This window comes from Oncorhynchus gorbuscha, unplaced genomic scaffold (assembly GCF_021184085.1).
Source record: "Oncorhynchus gorbuscha isolate QuinsamMale2020 ecotype Even-year unplaced genomic scaffold, OgorEven_v1.0 Un_scaffold_1137, whole genome shotgun sequence".
NCBI classification, from domain to species: domain Eukaryota; kingdom Metazoa; phylum Chordata; class Actinopteri; order Salmoniformes; family Salmonidae; genus Oncorhynchus; species Oncorhynchus gorbuscha.
This window is the reverse complement of record NW_025746007.1, coordinates 40001-65634: the sequence shown is the minus strand read 5'-3', so window position 1 is coordinate 65634 and position 25634 is coordinate 40001. Positions and strand designations below refer to the sequence as shown.

Here is a 25634-nt window from a genome sequence, read left to right as displayed (position 1 = left end):
TGGGGTTTCACTCTCTAGGAGCTGTGATGGATGGGGTTTCACACTCTGTAGGAGCTGTGATGGATGGGGTTTCACACTCTCTGTAGGAGCTGTGATGGATGGGGTTTCACTCTGTAGGAGCTGTGATGGATGGGGTTTCACTCTGTAGTAGGAGCTGTGATGGATGGGGTTTCACACTCTAGGAGCTGTGATGGATGGGGTTTCACACTCTCTAGGAGCTGTGATGGATGGGGTTTCACTCTGTAGGAGCTGTGATGGATGGGGTTTCACTCTCTAGGAGCTGTGATGGATGGGGTTTCACACTCTAAGAGCTGTGATGGATGGGGTTTCACACTCTCTAAGAGCTGTGATGGATGGGGTTTCACTCTCTAAGAGCTGTGATGGATGGGGTTTCACTCTCTCTGTGAGGAGCTGTGATGGATGGGGTTTCACACTCTCTAGGAGCTGTGATGGATGGGGTTTCACACTCTGTAGGAGCTGTGATGGATGGGGTTTCACACTCTCTAGGAGCTGTGATGGATGGGGTTTCACACTCTAGGAGCTGTGATGGATGGGGTTTCACTCTGTAGGAGCTGTGATGGATGGGGTTTCACACTCTCTAGGAGCTGATGATGGATGGGGTTTCACACTCTCTGTAGGAGCTGTGATGGATGGGGTTTCACACTCTCTGTAGGAGCTGTGATGGATGGGGTTTCACACTCTCTAGGAGCTGTGATGGATGGGGTTTCACACTCTCTAGGAGCTGTGATGGATGGGGTTTCACTCTCTGTAGGAGCTGTGATGGATGGGGTTTCACACTCTCTAGGAGCTGTGATGGATGGGGTTTCACACTCTCTAAGAGCTGTGATGGATGGGGTTTCACACTCTCTAGGAGCTGTGATGGATGGGGTTTCACACTCTCTGTAGGAGCTGTGATGGATGGGGTTTCACTCTCTAAGAGCTGTGATGGATGGGGTTTCACACTCTCTAAGAGCTGTGATGGATGGGGTTTCACACTCTCTGTAGGAGCTGTGATGGATGGGATTTCACTCTCTGTAGGAGCTGTGATGGATGGGGTTTCACACTCTCTAAGAGCTGTGATGGATGGGGTTTCACTCTCTGTAGGAGCTGTGATGGATGGGGTTTCACTGTGATGGATGGGGTTTCACTCTGTAGGAGCTGTGATGGATGGGGTTTCACTCTCTGTAGGAGCTGTGATGGATGGGGTTTCACTCTCTGTAGGAGCTGTGATGGATGGGGTTTCACACTCTCTGTAGGAGCTGTGATGGATGGGGTTTCACTCTCTGATGGAGGAGCTGTGATGGATGGGGTTTCACTCTCTGTAGGAGCTGTGATGGATGGGGTTTCACTCTGTAGGAGCTGTGATGGATGGGGTTTCACACTCTGTAGGAGCTGTGATGGATTTTCACACTCTCTAGGAGCTGTGATGGATGGGGTTTCACTCTCTAAGAGCTGTGATGGATGGGGTTTCACTCTCTAGGAGCTGTGATGGATGGGGTTTCACTCTCTAGGAGCTGTGATGGATGGGGTTTCACTCTGTAGGAGCTGTGATGGATGGGGTTTCACACTCTCTGTAGGAGCTGTGATGGATGGGGTTTCACTCTGTAGGAGCTGTGATGGATGGGGTTTCACACTCTCTGTAGGAGCTGTGATGGATGGGGTTTCACTCTGTAGGAGCTGTGATGGATGGGGTTTCACACTCTGTAGGAGCTGTGATGGATGGGGTTTCACACTCTCTGTAGGAGCTGTGATGGATGGGGTTTCACACTCTGTAGGAGGGGTTTCACACTCTGTAGGAGCTGTGATTTCACACTCTCTAGGAGCTGTGATGGATGGGGTTTCACTCTGTAGGAGCTGTGATGGATGGGGTTTCACTCTGTAGTAGCTGTGATGGATGGGGTTTCACACTCTCTGTAGGAGCTGTGATGGATGGGGTTTCACACTCTCTGTAGGAGCTGTGATGGATGGGGTTTCACTCTGTAGGAGCTGTGATGGATGGGGTTTCACTCTCTAGGAGCTGTGATGGATGGGGTTTCACTCTCTAAGAGCTGTGATGGATGGGGTTTCACACTCTCTAAGAGCTGTGATGGATGGGGTTTCACTCTCTAAGAGCTGTGATGGATGGGGTTTCACTCTCTAGGAGCTGTGATGGATGGGGTTTCACACTCTCTGTAGGAGCTGTGATGGATGGGGTTTCACACTCTCTGTAGGAGCTGTGATGGATGGGGTTTCACACTCTCTAGGAGCTGTGATGGATGGGGGTTCACACTCTAGGAGCTGTGATGGATGGGGTTTCACTCTCTAGGAGCTGTGATGGATGGGGTTTCACTCTCTAGGAGCTGTGATGGATGGGGTTTCACACTCTCTGTAGGAGCTGTGATGGATGGGGTTTCACACTCTCTGTAGGAGCTGTGATGGATGGGGTTTCACACTCTCTGTAGGAGCTGTGATGGATGGGGTTTCACACTCTCTGTAGGAGCTGTGATGGATGGGGTTTCACACTCTCTGTGATGGATGGGGTTTCTCTGTAGTGTGATGGATGGGGTTTCACACTCTCTGTAGGAGCTGTGATGGATGGGGTTTCACTCTCTAAGAGCTGTGATGGATGGGGTTTCACACTCTCTAAGAGCTGTGATGGATGGGGTTTCACACTCTCTAAGAGCTGTGATGGATGGGGTTTCACACTCTCTAAGAGCTGTGATGGATGGGGTTTCACACTCTCTAGGAGCTGTGATGGATGGGGTTTCACACTCTAGGAGCTGTGATGGATGGGGTTTCACACTCTAGGAGCTGTGATGGATGGGGTTTCACACTCTCTGTAGGAGCTGTGATGGATGGGGTTTCACACTCTCTGTAGGAGCTGTGATGGATGGGGTTTCACACTCTCTGTAGGAGCTGTGATGGATGGGGTTTCACACTCTCTGTAGGAGCTGTGATGGATGGGATTTCACACTCTCTAAGAGCTGTGATGGATGGGGTTTCACACTCTCTGTAGGAGCTGTGATGGATGGGGTTTCACACTCTCTAAGAGCTGTGATGGATGGGGTTTCACACTCTCTAAGAGCTGTGATGGATGGGGTTTCACTCTCTAAGAGCTGTGATGGATGGGGTTTCACTCTCTAGGAGCTGTGATGGATGACGTTTCACACTCTCTAAAACCTGTATCCTCTACTTGTCTATGGTAGAAAATAAGAGGTTTTAAAATGTTAACATCCTAAATGTTGACTGACCTTTGGAGGTCTTCCTCTCCTTTGCCTTGTAACAGTCCAGACAAACCACGAAGCCACATTTGTGGCAGACCCAGTGAATATTAAACAAGGTGGCTTCACACGCGTCACACATCTCCCGGACCCCTCTCACAGCCCTCTTCCAGGCCATCTTGGCTGCAGGGCAAAGCACACACAAACAGGGAGGATGAAGACAACAGGACAGGCAGAGGACAGCAGAGCACTTCCAGGCAGACTGGTTCCTTCATGCAGAAAACCTTGTAGACTAGTCTGGCCTCAAGAGGGCTCTAACATTGGTACAATAACACCCACAATAAAACATTTAGTTGTTCTCCAGTTCAGGATGGTTTGACCTGTTAAAACACACAGATACTAGTTTGAGGTTTGACCCCAGCTTTCTACAGGAACACTAAGACTAACAGAGAGAATGTCTCTGTGCTCCTCTGTCTTTCAGACTAACAGACAGGATGTCTCTGTGCTCCTGTCTTTCAGACTAACAGCAACAACACTTCAGTGCTCCTGTCTTTCAGACTAACAACAACACTTCTCTGTGCTCCTCTGTCTTTCAGACTAACAACAACACTTCTCTGTGCTCCTCTGTCTTTCAGACTAACAACAACACTTCTCTGTGCTCCTGTCTTTCAGACTAACAACAACACTTCTCTGTGCTCCTGTCTTTCAGACTAACAACAACACTTCTCTGTGCTCCTCTCCATACCATCTTTTTTGATCCATGTAGCAGCAGTGTTCTCAGTGGTGACCATCTGACAGAACTGGTCTCCTATATATGAGAGGATGTACTTGGAGGAGTCTGGGTCCAACTCATTCTCCTCGTATACATCAGGAGCCCAGAGGGACAGAGCCTCCTCATCAAACTGATCTGGAGTGGAGAAGCCGTCCACACGAATCACTCCATTCTTACTGTAGGACAGGCTGGAGAGAAGAGGGAGAGAGAACAGGTTAATGAGAAGTGCAGACACACGGACAGGCTGGAGAGAAGAGGGAGAGAGAACAGGGAGAGAGAACAGGTTAATGAGAGGTGCAGACACACGGACAGGCTGGAGAGAAGAGGGAGAGAGAACAGGTTAATGAGAGGCGCAGACGCACGGACAGGCTGGAGAGAAGAGGGAGAGAGAACAGGTTAATGAGAGGTGCAGACACACGGACAGGCTGGAGAGAAGAGGGAGAGAGAAGAGGTTAATGAGAGGTGCAGACACACGGACAGGCTGGAGAGAAGAGGGAGAGAGAAGAGGTTAATGAGAGGTGCAGACACACGGACAGGCTGGAGAGAAGAGGGAGAGAGAAGAGGGAGAGAGAACAGGTTAATGAGAGGTGCAGACACACGGACAGGCTGGAGAGAAGAGGGAGAGAGAAGAGGTTAATGAGAGGTGCAGACACACGGACAGGCTGGAGAGAAGAGGGAGAGAGAAGAGGGAGAGAGAACAGGTTAATGAGAGGTGCAGACACACGGACAGGCTGGAGAGAAGAGGGAGAGAGAAGAGGTTAATGAGAGGTGCAGACACACGGACAGGCTGGAGAGAACAGGGAGAGAGAACAGGTTAATGAGAGGTGCAGACACACGGACAGGCTGGAGAGAACAGGGAGAGAGAACAGGTTAATGAGAGGTGCAGACTAGACACTAGATAATTAGAGTGTTGCTCTTCCCTGTCAGAAGGCAACACCATAATGACAGAATAAAGAACCACTGGCTCCCTAGAACCAACACCAACCCTAGAACCGGAACCAACACCAACCCTAGAACCGGAACCAACACCAACCCTAGAACCATCACTAACCCTAGAACCAACACCAACCCTAGAACCGGAACCAACACCAACCCTAGAACCGGAACCAACACCAACCCTAGAACCGGAACCAACACCAACCCTAGAACCATCACTAACCCTAGAACCAACACCAACCCTAGAACCGGAACCAACACCAACCCTAGAACCGGAACCAACACCAACCCTAGAACCGGAACCAACACCAACCCTAGAACCATCACTAACCCTAGAACCAACACCAACCCTAGAACCGGTACCAACACCAACCCTGGAACCAAGACCAACCCTAGAACCATCACTAACCCTAGAACCAACACCAACCCTAGAACCATCACTAACCCTAGAACCAACACCAACCCTAGAACCGGTACCAACACCAACCCTGGAACCAACACCAACCCTAGAACCATCACTAACCCTAGAACCATCACTAACCCTAGAACCAACACCTACCCTAGAACCGGAACCAACACCAACCCTAGAACCGGAACCAACACCAACCCTAGAACCATCACCAACCCTAGAACCATCACCAACACCAGAACCGGAACCAACACCAACCCTAGAACCATCACTAACCCTAGAACCAACACCAACCCTAGAACCGGAACCAACACCAACCCTAGAACCGGAACCAACACCAACCCTAGAACCGGAACCAACACCAACCCTAGAACCGGAACCAACACCAACCCTGGAACAAACACCAACCCTAGAACCAACACGAGAACCAACCCTGGAACCAACACCAAAACCAACACCAAAACTAACCCTGGAACCAACACCAAAACTAACCCTGGAACCAACACCAAAACCAACCCTGGAACCAACACCAAAACCAACCCTGGAACCAACACCAAAACCAACCCTGGAACCAACACCAAAACTAACCCTGGAACCAACACCAAAACCAACACTGGAACCAACCCTGGAACCAACACCAAAACCAACACCAGAACCAACACCAAAACCAACACCAAAACCAACCCTGGAACCAACACCAACCCTAGAACCAACACCAAAACCAACCCTAGAACCGGAACCAACACCAACCCTAGAACCGGAACCAACACCAACCCTAGAACCGGAACCAACACCAACCCTAGAACCGGAACCAACACCAACCCTAGAACCGGTACCAACACCAACCCTGGAACCAAGACGAACCCTAGAACCATCACTAACTCTAAAACCGGAACCAAAACAAACCCTAGAACCAACACCAAAACTAACCCTGGAACCAACACCAAAACCAACCCTGGAACCAACACCAACCCTAGAACCAACACCAAACCTAGAACCAACACCAACACCAACCCTGGAACCAACACCAAAACCAACCCTGGAACCAACACCAAAACCAACCCTGGAACCAACACCAAAACCAACCCTGGAATCAACACCAAAACTAACCCTGGAACCAACCCTGGAACCAACACCAAAACCAACCCAAAACCAACCCTGGAACCAACACCAAAACCAACCCTGGAACCAACACCAAAACCAACCCTGGAACCAACACCAAAACCAACCCTGGAACCAACACCAAAACCAACCCTGGAACCAACCAACCAAAACCAACCCTGGAACCAACACCAAAACCAACCCTGGAACCAACACCAAAACCAACCCTGGAACCAAACACCAAAACCAACCCTGGAACAAAAACAACCAAAACCAACCCCCTGGAACCAACACCAAAACCAACCCTGGAACCAACACCAAAACCAACCCTGGAACCAACACCAAAACCAACCCTGGAACCAACACCAAAACCAACCCTGGAACCAACACCAAAACCAACCCTGGAACAAACACCAAAACCAACCCTGGAACCAACACCAAAACCAACCCTGGAACCAACACCAAAACTAACCCTGGAACCAACACCAAAACCAACCCTGGAACCAACACCAAAACCAACCCTGGAACCAACACCAAAACCAACCCTGGAACCAACACCAAAACCAACCCTGGAACCAACACCAAAACCAACCCTGGAACCAACACCAAAACCAACCCTGGAACCAACACCAAAACCAACCCTGGAACCAACACCAAAACCAACCCTGGAACCAACACCAAAACCAACCCTGGAACCAACACCAAAACCAACCCTGGAACCAACACCAAAACTAACCCTGGAACCAACACCAAAACTAACCCTGGAACCAACACCAAAACTAACCCTGGAACCAACACCAAAACTAACCCTGGAACCAACACCAAAACCCTAGAACCAACACCAAAACCAACCCTAGAACCAACACCAAAACCAACCCTGGAACCAACACCAACCCTAGAACCAACACCAACCCTAGAACCAACACCAACCCTAGAACCAACACCAACCCTAGAACCAACACCAACCCTAGAACCAACACCAACCCTAGAACCAACACCAACCCTAGAACCAACACCAACCCTGGAAACAAACACCAACCCTAGAACCAACACGAGAACCAACACCAACACCAACCCTGGAACCAACACCAAAACCAACCCTGGAACCAACACCAAAACCAACCCTGGAACCAACACCAAAACCAACCCTGGAACCAACACCAAAACCAACCCTGGAACCAACACCAAAACCAACCCTGGAACCAACACCAAACCAACCCTGGAACCAACACCAAAACCAACCCTGGAACCAACACCAAAACTAACCCTGGAACCAACACCAAAACCAACCCTGGAACCAACACCAAAACCAACCCTGGAACCAACACCAAAACCAACCCTGGAACCACCAAAACCAACCCTGGAACCAAACCAAAACCAACCCTGGAACCAACACCAAAACTAACCCTGGAACCAACACCAAAACCAACCCTGGAACCAACACCAATACCAACCCTGGAACCAACACCAAAACCAACCCTGGAACCAACACCAAAACCAACCCTGGAACCAACACCAAAACCAACCCTGGAACCAACACCAAAACCAACCCTGGAACCAACCCTGGAACCAACCCTGGAACCAACCCTGGAACCAACACCAACCCTAGAACCAACACTAATCCTAGAACCAACACTAACCCCAGAAACAGCACCAACCCTAGAACCAACACCAACCCTAGAACCAACACCAACCCTAGAACCAACACCAACCCTAGAACCAACACCAACCCTAGAACCAACACCAACCCTAGAACCAACACCAACCCTAGAACCAACACCAACCCTAGAACCAACACTAATCCTAGAACCAACACTAACCCCAGAACCAACACCAACCCTATAACCAACACCAACCCCAGAACCAACACCAACCCTAGAACCAACACCAACCCTAGAACCAACACCAACCCTAGAACCAACACCAACCCTAGAACCAACACTAACCCCAGAACCAACACCAACCCCAGAACCAACACTAATCCTAGAACCAACACCAACCCTAGAACCAACACTAAGCCCAGAACCAACACTAATTCTAGAACCAAAACAAGCCTCAGAAGTAGCAGTAAATGTGAATTGTCCTACAACCTGATTAATGAGGATTACATGGATTGACATATTCATTAACGGGAGGTTGCCATCACCTTTGCTTTGTCTGATAAACAGGCTCCTCTCTAGTCTCCACTGGCTCTGGCCAACAGGCTCCTCTCTAGTCTCCACTGGCTATGGCCAACAGGCTCCTCTCTAGTCTCCACTGGCTATCTGGCCAACAGGCTCCACTCTAGTCTCCACTGGCTCTGGCCAACAGGCTCCTCTCTAGTCTCCACTGGCTATCTGGCCAACAGGCTCCTGTCTAGTCTCCACTGGCTACCTGGCCAACAGGCTCCTCTCTAGTCTCCACTGGCAATCTGGCCAACAGGCTCCACTCTAGTCTCCACTGGCTATCTGGCCAACAGGCTCCTCTCTAGTCTCCACTGGCAATCTGGCCAACAGGCTCCTCTCTAGTCTCCACTGGCTACCTGGCCAACAGGCTCCTCTCTAGTCTCCACTGGCAATCTGGCCAACAGGCTCCTCTCTAGTCTCCACTGGCTCTGGCCAACAGGCTCCTCTCTAGTCTCCACTGGCAATCTGGCCAACAGGCTCCTCTCTAGTCTCCACTGGCTCTGGCCAACAGGCTCCTCTCTAGTCTCCACTGGCAATCTGGCCAACAGGTTACACTCTAGTCGTAGTGGTACTCTATTCTACTCTTTTCCTTTCAGCAGGTTAATACAGGAACCTGAACAGATGGACTGACTGAGGAAGGGTTCACTGAGACAATAACAGACTGACTGACTGACTGACTGAGGAAGGGTTCACTGAGACAATAACAGACTGACTGACTGACTGACTGAGGAAGGGTTCACTGAGACAATAACAGACTGACTGACTGACTGACTGAGGAAGGGTTCACTGAGACAATAACAGACTGACTGACTGAGGAGGGGTTCACTGAGACAATAACAGACTGACTGACTGACTGACTGAGGAAGGGTTCACTGAGACAATAGACTGACTGACTGAGGAAGGGTTCACTGAGACAACAGACTGACTGACTGAGGAAGGGTTCACTGAGACAATAACAGACTGACTGACTGACTGAGGAAGGGTTCACTGAGACAACAGACTGACTGACTGAGGAAGGGTTCACTGAGACAATAACAGACTGACTGACTGACTGAGGAAGGGTTCACTGAGACAACAGACTGACTGACTGAGGAAGGGTTCACTGAGACAATAACAGACTGACTGACTGAGGAAGGGTTCACTGAGACAATAACAGACTGGCTGGCTGACTGAGGAAGGGTTCACTGAGACAATAACAGACTGGCTGGCTGACTGAGGAAGGGTTCACTGAGACAATAACAGACTGGCTGGCTGACTGAGGAAGGGTTCACTGAGACAATAACAGAATGACTGACTGAGGAAGGGTTCACTGAGACAATAACAGACTGACTGACTGAGGAAGGGTTCACTGAGACAATAACAGACTGACTGACTGACTGAGGAAGGGTTCACTGAGACAATAACATACTGACTGACTGACTGACTGACTGAGGAAGGGTTCACTGAGACAATAACAGATGGATTGACTGAGGAAGGGTTCACTGACAATAACAGTAACAGACTGGCTGACTGACTGACTGACTGAGGAAGGGTTCAATGAGACAATAACAGACTGGCTGACTGACTGAGGAAGGGTTCACTGAGACAATAACAGACTGGCTGACTGAGGAAGGGTTCACTGAGACAATGACTGACTGAGGAAGGGTTCACTGAGACAACAGACTGACTGACTGAGGAAGGGTTCACTGAGACAATAACAGACTGACTGACTGAGGAAGGGTTCACTGAGACAATAACAGACTGACTGACTGACTGAGAAGGGTTCACTGAGACAATAACAGACACTGACAGACTGACTGAGGAAGGAAGGGTTCACTGAGACAATAACAGACTGACTGACTGAGGAAGGGTTCACTGAGACAATAACAGACTGACTGACTGACTGACTGACTGACTGACTGACTGACTGACTGACTGACTGACTGACTGACTGAGGAAGGGTTTACTGAGACAATAACAGACTGACTGACTGAGGAAGGGTTCACTGAGACAATAACAGACTGACTGACTGAGGAAGGGTTCACTGACAGACAATAACAGACTGACTGACTGACTGACTGAGGAAGGGTTCACTGAGACAATAACAGACTGACTGACTGACTGAGGAAGGGTTCACTGAGACAATAACAGATGGACTGACTGACTGAGGAAGGGTTCACTGAGACAATAACAGACTGACTGAGGAAGGGTTCACTGAGACAATAACAGACTGACTGACTGACTGAGGAAGGGTTCACTGAGACAATAACAGACAGACTGACTGACTGACTGACTGAGGAAGGGTTCACTGAGACAATAACAGACTGACTGACTGACTGAGGAAGGGTTCACTGAGACAACAGACTGACTGACTGAGGAAGGGTTCACTGAGACAATAACAGACTGACTGACTGACAGAGGAAGGGTTCACTGAGACAATAACAGACTGACTGACTGAGGAAGGGTACACTGAGACAATAACAGACTGACTGACTGAGGAAGGGTACACTGAGACAATAACAGACTGACTGACTGACTGAGGAAGGGTTCACTGAGACAATAACAGACCGACTGACTGAGGAAGGGTTCACTGAGACAATAACAGACTGACAGACTGACTGAGGAAGGGTTCACTGAGACAATAACAGACTGACTGACTGAGGAAGGGTTCACTGAGACAATAACAGACTGACTGACTGACTGAGAAAGGGTTCACTGAGACAATAACAGACTGACTGACTGAGGAAGGGTTCACTGACAGACAATAACAGACTGACTGACTGACTGAGGAAGGGTTCACTGACAGACAATAACAGATCGATTGTTCGAGAACGTATACAATTACCTAAATAACCATTTAACCATATGGCGGCAAAGTTGACCAGCCGAGCAAAGCAGCCAATCAGACACTAACCGGGAGACAGAGCAGCCAAGCAAATACCACCTGACCTGCCGGACCAGCCAATCAGACACTAGCCGGGAGACGGAGCAGCCAATCAAATACCACCTGACCTGCCGGACCAGCCAATCAGACACTAGCCGGGAGACAGAGCAGCCAATTAAAATACCACCTGACCAGCGGACCAGTTAATCAGACACCAGACAAAACGAGACTGAATGAGCCAATCAGACTCACCGGCGGAAGTAGTAGAAGCGGCAGAAGACAGGGGAATGAGCTGGCTGCTCCCCCTTCTTGCTGCGAACAACACGACACTCCCGACACTTCTGCAGGTTGGGTCCAATCTCGGAGCACGAGTCATCCTGCAGGAACGACTCCCCCGTCTGCTTCAGCTTCTTCACCTTCCTCCAGTCCTTCAGCACAGAGCGGGGGATACCATCTGGTACCGGAGGAGACAGAGAGACGGTTACTATGATATGTAATACAGAGACATGATCAGTCCTTCAGCACAGAGCGGGGGATACCATCTGGTACCGGAGGGGACATTAATAGTGAACAGGATGTATGCAGCCCTACGTACTGTAGCTAGAGGTCTTATGTATTTCTCTACACCAGAGTTGAGCTCAATTCAATTTCAACTCATTATAGATATAAAGATGGTCATAAAAATGTAACGTTGTGACTATAACTACTGTTCCCTGACAGGCCACCCCCAGGTTGTAAGGGTAGGTAACAACACATCTACCAAGCTGATCCTCAACACGGGGGCCCCTCAGGGGTGTGTACTTAGTCCCATCCTGTACTCCCTGTTCACTCATGACTGCACGGCCAGGCACAACAAGAACCTTGAGGCTTGAATTCATTACTTCAATTCAGTACCGCTCTTCACCGAGCCCAGAACCAGGCAACGCAGGTGTTGTACCTGGTTACCCTCCTTCAGGGAACAGTAGTAAGTCATAACGTCCTGTTTCCTTTGTCAGTTCAACACAACTATGGGGAACAAGAATCGCGCCCCAAGCCGGACCAAGCGGATACTAAATGAAACGGGCCATGGCTGACCGCCCAGACTGAGCTCTACCTAACGACCCTCTCCTGTCCCAGCTGTAAACACACTGCGCACTAGACTGGGAGCAGTGACATCCAAGCGATACAACCTCACAAAAGTATGTGGATCCTGGACTTCCTGACGGGCCGCCCCAGGTAGTAAGGGTAGGTAACAAAACATCTACCAAGCTGATCCTCAACACGGGGGCCCCTCAGGGGTGTGTACTTAGTCCCCTCCTGTACTCCCTGTTCACTCATGACTGCATGGCCAGGCACAACACCATCATTAAGTTTGCTGATGACACAACAGTGGTAGGCCTGATCACCGACAACAATGAGACAGCCTATAGGGAGGAGGTTAGAGACCTGGCCATGTGGTGCAAGGACAACAACCTCTTCCTCAATGTGACCAAGACAAAGGAGATGATTGGGGACTACAAGAAAAGGAGGACCGAGCATGCACCCATTCTCATCAATAGGGCTGTAGTGGAACAGGTTTGAGAGCTTGAAGTTCCTTGGTGTCCACATCAACAACAAACACTCTCTCTCAACATCCAGAGAGAGAGGTTAGTGGTAGTCTCAACGTCCAGAGAGAGAGTTTAGTGATAGTCTCAACGTCCAGAGAGAGTTTAGTGATAGTCTCTACGTCCAGAGAGAGAGTTTAGTGGTAGTCTCTACGTCCAGAGAGAGAGTTTAGTGGTAGTCTCAACGTCCAGAGAGAGAGTTTAGTGATAGTCTCAACGTCCAGAGAGAGTTTAGTGGTAGTCTCAACGTCCAGAGAGAGAGTTTAGTGGTAGTCTCAACGTCCAGAGAGAGAGTTTAGTGGTAGTCTCTACGTCCAGAGAGAGAGTTTAGTGGTAGTCTCAACGTCCAGAGAGAGAGTTTAGTGGTAGTCTCTACGTCCAGAGAGAGAGTTTAGTGGTAGTCTCTACGTCCAGAGAGAGAGTTTAGTGGTAGTCTCAACGTCCAGAGAGAGAGTTTAGTGGTAGTCTCAACGTCCAGAGAGAGAGTTTAGTGGTAGTCTCTACGTCCAGAGAGAGAGTTTAGTGGTAGTCTCTACGTCCAGAGAGAGAGTTTAGTGGTAGTCTCTACGTCCAGAGAGAGAGTTTAGTGGTAGTCTCAACGTCCAGAGAGAGAGTTTAGTGGTAGTCTCAACGTCCAGAGAGAGTTTAGTGGTAGTCTCAACGTCCAGAGAGAGAGTTTAGTGGTAGTCTCAACGTCCAGAGAGACAGGTTAGTGGTAGTCTCAACGTCCAGAGAGAGAGGTTAGTGGTAGTCTCAACGTCCAGAGAGAGTTTAGTGGTAGTATCAACGTCCAGAGAGAGTTTAGTGGTAGTCTCAACGTCCAGAGAGAGAGTTTAGTGATAGTCTCAACGTCCAGAGAGAGTTTAGTGGTAGTCTCAACGTCCAGAGAGAGAGTTTAGTGATAGTCTCAACGTCCAGAGAGAGTTTAGTGGTAGTCTCAACGTCCAGAGAGAGTTTAGTGGTAGTATCAACGTCCAGAGAGAGAGTTTAGTGGTAGTCTCAACGTCCAGAGAGAGAGTTTAGTGATAGTCTCAACGTCCAGAGAGAGAGTTTAGTGATAGTCTCATGTTCCAAACAGAGTATATACCTCTCCCATTTGGGAACCAATAACATCAGCCAGCTCATATCCACACGGTGTAAGAAACAGAAACACCCATCATAATAACATGCCATATATAATGAAATAAGGCCAGCTGACCTATGATGAGCTGAGAGACTGAGTTGACCTTGTTAGACTGCTATTACAAATTGAAATCATATTCATTTGAGAGTTACGTGTGTCTTTATGCATGCGTTTACTAAAGGGAAACTTTTACATAGAAACACACCATCTGTACACTCATCATCTCCAGCACCACCACAACACGTGTGTGTGTCTTTATGCATGCATTACTAAAGGGAAACTTTTACATAGAAACACACCATCTGTACACTCATCTCCAGCACCACCACAACACATGTGAAAATGGTTTCTATGTTTTGCAGTAAAACAGAGGAAGTGTTCCCAATGACATCGTCGGTGTGCATCATGTAATTTGACCAATTGTGAGGAGGCATTCGCTACGAATTGGATGATGATGTCATTGAAAACACTTATCTTCCTCTATCTTCTTACTACAAGACATAGAAACGCACCACTTCCACATGTTAATGTCAGGTGGTGCTGGAGTTATATGGTAAAGTTGGGGTGGTGCTGGAAATGGTATGTTGGTGTTGGGGTGGTGATGATATGTTGGTGTTGGGGTGGAGATGATATGTTGGGGTGGTGATGATATGTTGGTGTTGGTGATGATATGTTGGTGTTGGGGCGGTGATGATATGTTGGGGTGGTGATGATATGTTGGTGTTGGTGATGATATGTTGGTGTTGGGGCGGTGATGATATGTTGGTGTGGTGATGATATGTTGGTGTTGGGGTGGAGATGATATGTTGGGGTGGAGATGATATGTTGGGATGGTGATGATATGTTGGTGTTGGGGCGGTGATGATATGTTGGTGTTGGTGATGATATGTTGGTGTTGGGGCGGTGATGATATGTTGGTGTTGGTGATGATATGTTGGTGTTGGTGATGATATGTTGGTGTTGGGGCGGTGGTGATATGTTGGTGTTGGGGTGGTGGTGATATGTTGGTGTTGTGATGATATGTTGGTGTTGGGGTGGTGATGATATGTTGGTGTTGGGGCGGTGATGATATGTTGGTGTTGGTGATGATATGTTGATGTTGGGGTGGTGATGATATGTTGGTGTTGTGATGATATGTTGGTGTTGGGGTGGTGATGATATGTTGGTGTTGGTGATGATATGTTGATGTTGGGGTGGTGATGATATGTTGGTGTTGTGATGATATGTTGGTGTTGGGGTGGTGATGATATGTTGGTGTTGGGGTGGTGATGATATGTTGGTGTTGGGGTGGTGATGATATGTTGGTGTTGGGTGGTGATGATACGTTGGGGTGGTGATGATATGTGGTGATGATATGTTGGGGTGGTGATGATATGTTGGTGTTGGGGTGGTGATGATATGTTGGTGTTGGGGTGGTGATGATATGTTGGTGTTGGGGTGGTGATGATATGTTGGTGTTGGGGCGGTGATGATATGTTGGTGTTGGGGCGGTGATGATATGTTGGTGTTGGGGTGGTAATGATATGTTGGTGTTGGGGTGGTGATGATATGTTGGTGTTGGGGTGGTGATGATATGTTGGTGTTAGGGTGGTGATAATATGTTGGTGTTGGGGTGGTGATGATATGTTGGTGTTGGTGATGATATGTTGGTGTTGATGATATGTTGGTGTTGATGATATGTTGGTGTTGGTGGTGATATGTTGGTGTTGGGAAGGTGATGATATGTTTGTGTTGGGGTGGTGATGATATGTTGGTGTTGGTGGTGATATGTTGGCATGGTGATGATATGTTGGTGTTGGGGTGGTGATGATATGTTTGTGTTGGGGTGGTGATGATATGTTGGTGTTGGTGGTGATATGTTGGCATGGTGATGATATGTTGGTGTTGGGGTGGTGATGATATGTTTGTGTTGGGGTGGAGATGATATGTTGGGGTGGTGATGATATGTTGGTGTTGGGGTGGTGATGATATGTTGGTGTTGGTGATGATATGTTGGTGTTGGGGCGGTGATGATATGTTGGTGTTGGTGATGATATGTTGGTGTTGGGGTGGTGATGATATGTTGGTGTTGGGGTGGTGGTGATATGTTGGTGTTGGGGTGGTGATGATATGTTGGTGTTGGGTGGTGGTGATATGTTGGTGTTGGGGTGGTGATGATATGTTGGTGTTGTGATGATATGTTGGTGTTGGGGTGGTGATGATATGTTGGTGTTGGTGATGATATGTTGGTGTTGATGATATGGTGGTGTTGATGATATGTTGGTGTTGGTGGTGATATGTTGGTGTTGGTGGTGATATGTTGGGTTGGTGGTGATATGTTGGTGTGGTGATGATATGTTGGCATGGTGATGATATGTTGGTGTGGAGATGATATGTTTGTGTTGGGGTGGTGATGATATGTTGGTGTTGGTGATGATATGTTGGTGTTGTTGATGATATGTTGGTGTTGGGGCGGTAATGATATGTTGGTGTTGGGGCGGTGATGATATGTTGGTGTTGGGGCGGTGATGATATGTTGGTGTTGGGGTGGTGATGATATGTTGGTGTTGGGGTGGTGATGATATGTTGGTGTTGGGGTGGTGATGATATGTTGGTGTTGGGGTGGTGATAATATGTTGGTGTTGGTGATATATGTTGGTGTTGGGGTGGTGATGATATGTTGGTGTTGGTGATGATATGTTGGTGTTGGTGATGATATGTTGGTGTTGATGATATGTTGGTGTTGGTGGCGATATGTTGGTGATGGGATGGTGATGATATGTTGGTGTTGGTGGTGATATGTTGGTGTTGGGATGGTGGTGATATGTTGGTGTTGGGATGGTGATGATATGTTGGTGTTGGGATGGTGATGATATGTTGCTGTTGGTGGTGATATGTTGGCATGGTGGTGATATGTTGGCATGGTGATGATATGTTGATGTTGGGGTGGTGATGATATGTTGGTGTTGTGATGATATGTTGGTGTTGGGGTGGTGATGATATGTTGGTGTTGGGGCGGTGATGATATGTTGGTGTTGGGGTGGTGATGATATGTTGGGGTGGTGATGATACGTTGGGGTGGTGATGATATGTTGGGGTGGTGATGATATGTTGGGGTGGTGATGATATGTTGGTGTTGGGGTGGTGATGATATGTTGGTGTTGGGGTGGTGATGATATGTTGGTGTTGGGGCGGTGATGATATGTTGGTGTTGGGGCGGTGATGATATGTTGGTGTTGGGGTGGTAATGATATGTTGGTGTTGGGGTGGTGATGATATGTTGGTGTTGGGGTGGTGATGATATGTTGGTGTTGGGGTGGTGATGATATGTTGGTGTTGGGGTGGTGATGATATGTTGGTGTTGGTGATGATATGTTGGTGTTGATGATATGTTGGTGTTGATGATATGTTGGTGTTGGTGGTGATATGTTGGTGTTGGGAAGGTGATGATATGTTTGTGTTGGGGTGGTGATGATATGTTGGTGTTGGTGGTGATATGTTGGCATGGTGATGATATGTTGGTGTTGGGGTGGTGATGATATGTTTGTGTTGGGGTGGTGATGATATGTTGGTGTTGGGGTGGTGATGATATGTTGGTGTTGGTGGTGATATGTTGGCATGGTGATGATATGTTGGTGTTGGGGTGGTGATGATATGTTTGTGTTGGGGTGGAGATGATATGTTGGGGTGGTGATGATATGTTGGTGTTGGGGTGGTGATGATATGTTGGTGTTGGTGATGATATGTTGGTGTTGGGGCGGTGATGATATGTTGGTGTTGGTGATGATATGTTGGTGTTGGGGCGGTGATGATATGTTGGTGTTGGGGTGGTGGTGATATGTTGGTGTTGGGGTGGTGGTGATATGTTGGTGTTGGGTCGGTGGTGATATGTTGGTGTTGGGGTGGTGATGATATGTTGGTGTTGTGATGATATGTTGGTGTTGGGGTGGTGATGATATGTTGGTGTTGGTGATGATATGTTGGTGTTGATGATATGTTGGTGTTGATGATATGTTGGTGTTGGTGGTGATATGTTGGTGTTGGTGGTGATATGTTGGGAAGGTGATGATATGTTGGTGTTGGTGGTGATATGTTGGCATGGTGATGATATGTTGGTGTTGGGGCGGTGATGATATGTTGGTGTTGGGGCGGTGATGATATGTTGGTGTTGGGGCGGTGATGATATGTTGGTGTTGGGGTGGTGATGATATGTTGGTGTTGGGGTGGTGATGATATGTTGGTGTTGGTGATAATATGTTGGTGTTGGGGTGGTGATGATATGTTGGTGTTGGTGATGATATGTTGGTGTTGGTGATGATATGTTGGTGTTGATGATATGTTGGTGTTGGTGATATGTTGATATGTTGGTGTTGATGATATGTTGGTGTTGGTGGCGATATGTTGGTGATGGGATGGTGATGATATGTTGGTGTTGGTGGTGATATGTTGGTGTTGGGATGGTGGTGATATGTTGGTGTTGGGATGGTGATGATATGTTGGTGTTGGGATGGTGATGATATGTTGCTGTTGGTGGTGATATGTTGGCATGGTGATGATATGTTGGTGTGGTGATGATATGTTGGTGTTGGGGTGGAGATGATATGTTGGGGTGGAGATGATATGTTGGGGTGGTGATGATATGTTGGTGTTGGGGTGTTGTGATGATATGTTGGTGTTGGTGATGATATGTTGGTGTTGGTGGTGATATGTTGGCATGGTGATGATATGTTGGTGTGGTGATGATATGTTGGTGTTGGGGTGGAGATGATATGTTGGGGTGGAGATGATATGTTGGGGTGGTGATGATATGTTGGTGTTGGGGTGGTGATGATATGTTGGTGTTGGTGATGATATGTTGGTGTTGGTGGTGATATGTTGGCATGGTGATGATATGTTGGTGTGGTGATGATATGTTGGTGTTGGGGTGGAGATGATATGTTGGGGTGGAGATGATATGTTGGGGTGGTGATGATATGTTGGTGTTGGGGTGGTGATGATATGTTGGTGTTGGGGTGGTGATGATATGTTGGTGTTGGGGTGGTGATGATATGATGGTCCCTCTATGATGATATGTTGGTGTTGGGGCGGTGATGATATGTTGGTGTTGGTGATGATATGTTGGTGTTGGGGCGGTGATGATATGTTGGTGTTGGGGTGGTGGTGATATGTTGGTGTTGGGGTGGTGGTGATATGTTGGTGTTGGGGTGGTGATGATATGTTGGTGTTGGGGTGGTGGTGATATGTTGGTGTTGGGGTGGTGATGATATGTTGGTGTTGGTGATGATATGTTGATGTTGGGGTGGTGATGATATGTTGGTGTTGTGATGATATGTTGGTGTTGGGGTGGTGATGATATGTTGGTGTTGGGGCGGTGATGATATGTTGGTGTTGGGGTGGTGATGATATGTTGGTGTTGGGTATGGATGATACGTTGGGGTGGTGATGATATGTTGGGGTGGTGATGATATGTTGGGGTGGTGATGATATGTTGGTGTTGGGGTGGTGATGATATGTTGGTGTTGGGGTAGTGATGATATGTTGGTGTTGGGGTGGTGATGATATGTTGGTGTTGGGGAGGTGATGATATGTTGGTGTTGGGGCGGTGATGATATGTTGGTGTTGGGGTGGTAATGATATGTTGGTGTTGGGGTGGTGATGATATGTTGGTGTTGGTGATGATATGTTGGTGTTGGGGTGGTGATGATATGTTGGTGTTGGGGTGGTGATGATATGTTGGTGTTGGGGTGGTGCTGGTGAGGGTGAATCTGAAGGTGAAATGTCCCTCTAATGCTAGACTTACTGTTGCTGGACAGTCTCAGCTTGGTCTTCTCCCTGGCGCTCCTAAAGATCCTAAAGATGTTGGTGTTGGGGTGGTGATGATATGTTGGTGTTGGTGATGATATGTTGGTGTTGGGGTGGTGATGATATGTTGGTGTTGGTGATGATATGTTGGTGTTGGGGTGGTGATGATATGTTGGTGTTGGTGGTGGTGATGATATGTTGGTGTTGGGGTGGTGATGATATGTTGGTGTTGGTGATGATATGTTGGTGTTGGGGTGGTGATGATATGTTGGTGTTGGTGATGATATGTTGGTGTTGGGGTGGTGCTGGTGAGGGTGAATCTGAAGGTGAAATGTCCCTCTAATGCTAGACTTACTGTTGCTGGACAGTTTCAGCTTGGTCTTCTCCCTGGCGCTCCTAAAGATCCCGTTGGGTTTCAGGTCATCCTCATCTTTCTCTCCGTCTCCTCTCCTCCTGCGCATGTCGTTCTGTTTCTTCTTGTAGGTGGGTTTGGGCTGCCTCTTCGCCCTCTGCTCCTGCTTGGTGCTCTCGCTGGCGTCAGAGTCCTCTCCGCTCTCTGAGGCCGAGTCGTGGTCGTACACCCTCTTGCTCCCACGCCGCGTAATCCTGTCCTCAGCGGCCATCTTGTCCTCCTGACCTTTGACCTCTTCTATCTTCATCTCCACATCACTGGAGGTAGAGGCAATCAGAGTGACGGTGCAAGGCTTGATCATCTCCATCTCAGACACAGAGGGGCTCACAGTGGTGGTAACAGACTTGGACACAGAGGGGCTCACAGTGGTGGTAACAGCATTGGACACAGAGGGGCTCACAGTGGTGGTAACAGACTTGGACACAGAGGGGCTCACAGTGGTGGTAACAGCCTTGGACACAGAGGGGCTCACAGTGGTGGTAACAGCCTTCGACACAGAGGGGCTCACAGTGGTGGTAACAGACTTGGACACAGAGGGGCTCACAGTGGTGGTAACAGACTTGGACACAGAGGGGCTCACAGTGGTGGTAACAGACTTGGACACAGAGGGGCTCACAGTGGTGGTAATAGCCTTGGACACAGAGGGGCTCACAGTGGTGGTAACAGACTTGGACACAGAGGGGCTCACAGTGGTGGTAACAGCCTTGGACACAGAGGGGCTCACAGTGGTGGTAACAGACTTGGACACAGAGGGGCTCACAGTGGTGGTAACAGCCTTGGACACAGAGGGGCTCACAGTGGTGGTAACAGACTTGGACACAGAGGGGGACACAGAGGGGCTCACAGTGGTGGTAACAGACTTGGACACAGAGGGGCTCACAGTGGTGGTAACAGCCTTATCAGCCTCCTCTGTTTTCATCATAGTGTTTATGTTTCTGTCCTCCTCTGAGTGTCTGGTGAGCCAGGCCTTCTTCAGCTTGTGGTAGTTGGGTTGAGACTGGCTCTGGTTCATCTGGGCTGGCTGGCCATTGGGGAGGGGGCCAGGGCTGGGGATAGCTCCTGCTTGATGTGGTCCTGGGCTTGCTGTGGTTCTGTGGTTCTGGGCTGAGGCCGAGGCAAGGTGAGGTGGAGGGGGGATGTGAAGAGCTTTACTGTTAGATGGCTCAATCAGGCTCTCAGGACCACTACCACTGGTGCTGCTGCTAGGACCTCTGGACTGCTGGGCTGCTGCCAACGCTGCCTTGTGCTTCTTCAGATGGATAAAGCTCCCATAGTAGGACTGGCTGGGGTTGGAAGAGGCCTGGGTGCTGCTGGCTAGGCTGGGGCTGGGGTGCAGGTTGGGGGATGAGGTTCTGGAGGAGCTCCCTCCTGTTGCTGGAGCTCGGCCCTTGGTTCTAACCCAGGCCCTGAGTGGAAGGCCCTGCCCCGAGGGCCACAGCTCTCTGTCCTGCTAGCGCTGGAGGTGTTGGGACCACAGTAGGTTCTATTCAGCACACCGTAGGGAGCCATGTTGGAGACTGCCCTAGTCACATCACTACTCCTATTGCACACAGAGTTGGCAGCAGCCGAGACAGAGACTGGAAAGGTTCCCTGAGACTGGGACACTCTCATAAAGTTGTTATTGTACTGCTGCACGCAAACAGCCTCCTCCAAGTTAGTGTTTGGCAGGATCACCTTCCCTCCAGACTCCCTGTCTCTCTCATAGGCCAGTTTCAGACAGACTGTCTGAGGCCTGCCGCCTGGGAACATCCTCCCCATCAGAGAGTCCTTGGTCGAGGAAGAGGTCTTGGCGCCTGGCGAGCCGTCGTACTTTATACACGTGGAGGGACGGACGATAACAGACGCCGTGGTGGCCCCAGGCTTCCTGCCAGGGCTCCTCTCAGAATGCCAACCCAGCTTGTCGTGGCTCTGAGAGTCGCCGGCTCGCCACACCTCGGATGAGGTCATCGCTGCCCCGCCCTTACACACGGCGCTGACCTCCCGTAGCTCGGGCAGAAGGGTGGGCGGTTTCTGCTGCTCAGACACCTTACCGGCCGAGCTGACTGGCTGGATGGGGGTCAGGGTGGGTGGAGACAAACGGCCGTAGCCCGCCTCCTTCCTGTCCAGTGTCTGCTGGATAGGAGGGTGGAACACAGGGGCACGGTGCAGAGCTGGCATACACCTTAGCTGGGCTTGGGTCTGACAGTGGGTTCGGGTCTGGCTCTGGGTCTGGCTCTGGGTCTGACAGTGGGTTCGGGTCTGGCTCTGGGTCTGACAGTGGGTTCGGGTCTGGCTCTGGGTCTGACAGTGGGTTCGGGTCTGGCTCTGGGTCTGACTCTGGGTCTGACAGTGGGTTCGGGTCTGACTCTGACTGGAGGAAGGCGAGAGGTCTGGACTAACAGGGCTGACTATGGTACTGAGACGATACCTCTGCATGTTGGATAAGCTTACCTGCTGGTTCAGCTGCTCTGATATCTTCCCTAGCAGACCCTCCCCATCAGCATGGTGTTTGATGAGAGGAGGGGGTTTGGACAGGGACTTGGAGCTGAACGCTGCCCCTCCTCCCAGAGAGAGACTAGAGGCTGCTGCAGACTCCTGCTCCCTGCTCACCTTGTCAAAGTATGAGTTGAGCTCTTTAGAGGGGTAGAGACGCGGTGGCTCGTTGACCACACTGTTGGACAGGGTAGTGAAGTAGTTACTAGGGGGGAGACTGTGCTGGGACTGCTGTTTAAACTGATACAGGTCTGCAGCAGGGGGCTCCGTTTCCTTCTCCTGGTGAAGGCGCTGGGGGTGGGGCAGGGAGGGGAGCGAGGGGATCCGGGGGTAGGGGTGGGGCAGGGAGGGGAGCGAGGGGATCCGGGGGTAGGGGTTAGGCTCCCTGTCGGTCTCACTGGCGCGGATCTTAGCGGTGAAGGGGGCCACCTCAATGCTCTCCTGGAGGATCCGCCTGTTCTCCTCCTTATACTGACTGGCCCGGTCCCTCTGCCCTGCTTCCTGTTGTTGCTGGGCCATCCTCTGCTGCTGCTGTTTATTACAGGCCTCCAGGTAGAGCTGGTGCAGGTGACTGTCCTTCCCGGTCGGGGTTCTGCTGCGGTCCTGCTCCTGCTTCAGGTGGGCCAGAGTGATGGTTCTGATGGGGTCCACAAAACCCTTCAGATCCCTGAGGAGAGAAATAAATAACATTCAACGACAGACCAGACAGGGAGTCATAGGCTACATCTCAAATGGCAAACTATTCCCACACAGAGCTCTGGTCAACAGTAGTGTTCTATATAGGGAATAGGGCTCTGGTCAACAGTAGTGTTCTATATAGGTAATAGGGCTCTGGTCAACAGTAGTGTTCTATATAGGGAATAGGGCTCTGGTCAACAGTAGTGTTCTATATAGGGAATAGGGCTCTGGTCAACAGTAGTGTTCTATATAGGGAATAGGGCTCTGGTCAACAGTAGTGTTATATATAGGGAATAGGGCTCTGGTCAACAGTAGTGTTCTATATAGGGAATAGGGCTCTGGTCAACAGTAGTGTTCTATATAGGGAATAGGGCTCTGGTCAACAGTAGTGTTCTATATAGGGAATAGGGCTCTGGTCAACAGTAGTGTTCTATATAGGGAATAGGGCTCTGGTCAACAGTAGTGTTCTATATAGGGAATAGGGCTTTGGTCAACAGTAGTGTTCTATATAGGGAATAGGGCTCTGGTCAACAGTAGTGTTCTATATAGGGAATAGGGCTCTGGTCAACAGTAGTGTTCTGTATAGGGAATAGGGCTCTGGTCAACAGTAGTGTTCTATATAGGGAATAGGGCTCTGGTCAACAGTAGTGTTCTATATAGGGAATAGGGCTCTGGTCAACAGTAGTGTTCTATATAGGAATAGGGCTCTGGTAGGAATCTCTGGTCAACAGTAGTGTTCTAATAGGGAATAGGACTCTGGTCAACAGTAGTGCCCTCAACAGTAGGAATAACTAGGACAGTAGTGTTCTATAACAATAGGGCTCCCTCATAGGAATAACTAGGACATGGTGTATAACAGCAGAACAGCCCTCAGTAGGAATAACTAGGACGTGGTGTATAACAGCCCTCAGTAGGAGTAACTAGGACATGGTGTATAACAGCCAGCCCTCAGTAGGAATAACTAGGACATGGTGTATAATAGCCCTCAGTAGGAATAACTAGGACATGGTGTATAACAGCAGAACAGCCCTCAGTAGGAATAACTAGGACATGGTGTATAACAGCCCTCAGTAGGAATAACTAGGACATGGTGTATAACAGCCATCAGTAGGAATAACTAGGACATGGTGTATAATAGCCCTCAGTAGGAATAACTAGGACATGGTGTATAACAGCAGAACAGCCCTCAGTAGGAATAACTAGGGCATGGTGTATAATAGCAGAACAGGCCTCAGTAGGAATAACTAGGACATGGTGTATAACAGCAGAACAGCCCTCAGTAGGAATAACTAGGACATGGTGTATAATAGCAGAACAGCCCTCAGTAGGAATAACTAGGACATGGTGTACAACAGCCCTCAGTAGGAATAACTAGGACATGGTGTATAACAGCCATCAGTAGGAATAACTAGGACATGGTGTATAACAGCAGAACAGCCCTCAGTAGGAATAACTAGGGCATGGTGTATAATAGCAGAACAGGCCTCAGTAGGAATAACTAGGACATGGTGTATAACAGCAGAACAGCCCTCAGTAGGAATAACTAGGACATGGTGTATAATAGCAGAACAGCCCTCAGTAGGAATAACTAGGACATGGTGTATAACAGCCCTCAGTAGGAATAACTAGGGCATGGTGTATAACAGCCTTCAGTAGGAATAACTAGGACATGGTGTATAACAGCAGAACAGCCCTCAGTAGGAATAACTAGGACATGGTGTATAACAGCCCTCAGTAGGAATAACTAGGACATGGTGTATAACAGCCCTCAGTAGGAATAACTAGGACATGGTGTATAACAGCCCTCAGTAGGAATAACTAGGACATGGTGTATAACAGCCCTCAGTAGGAATAACTAGGACATGGTGTATAACAGCCCTCAGTAGGAATAACTAGGACATGGTGTATAACAGCTCTCAGTAGGAATAACTAGGACATGGTGTATAACAGCTCTCAGTAGGAATAACTAGGACATGGTGTATAACAGCTTTCAGTAGGAATAACTAGGACATGGTGTATAACAGCCCTCAGTAGGAATAACTAGGACATGGTGTATAACAGCTCAGTAGGAATAACTAGGACATGGTGTATAACAGCCCTCAGTAGGAATAACTAGGACATGGTGTATAACAGCCCTCA

The 25634-nt window shown here is 49.0% G+C and overlaps 1 protein-coding gene across 1 annotated transcript in view; it reads right to left on the bottom strand.

Annotated features, from left to right (window-relative positions):
• LOC124021599 (probable JmjC domain-containing histone demethylation protein 2C) overlaps positions 1–25634 on the bottom strand; it is a 137304-nt gene that overhangs the window by 76485 nt on the left and 35185 nt on the right. The window contains 5 exon segments of the mRNA XM_046336739.1: positions 3231–3383; positions 3946–4160; positions 11699–11900; positions 20289–21709; positions 21712–23484. Of these exon segments, the coding sequence (XP_046192695.1) occupies positions 3231–3383; positions 3946–4160; positions 11699–11900; positions 20289–21709; positions 21712–23484 (3764 nt within the window).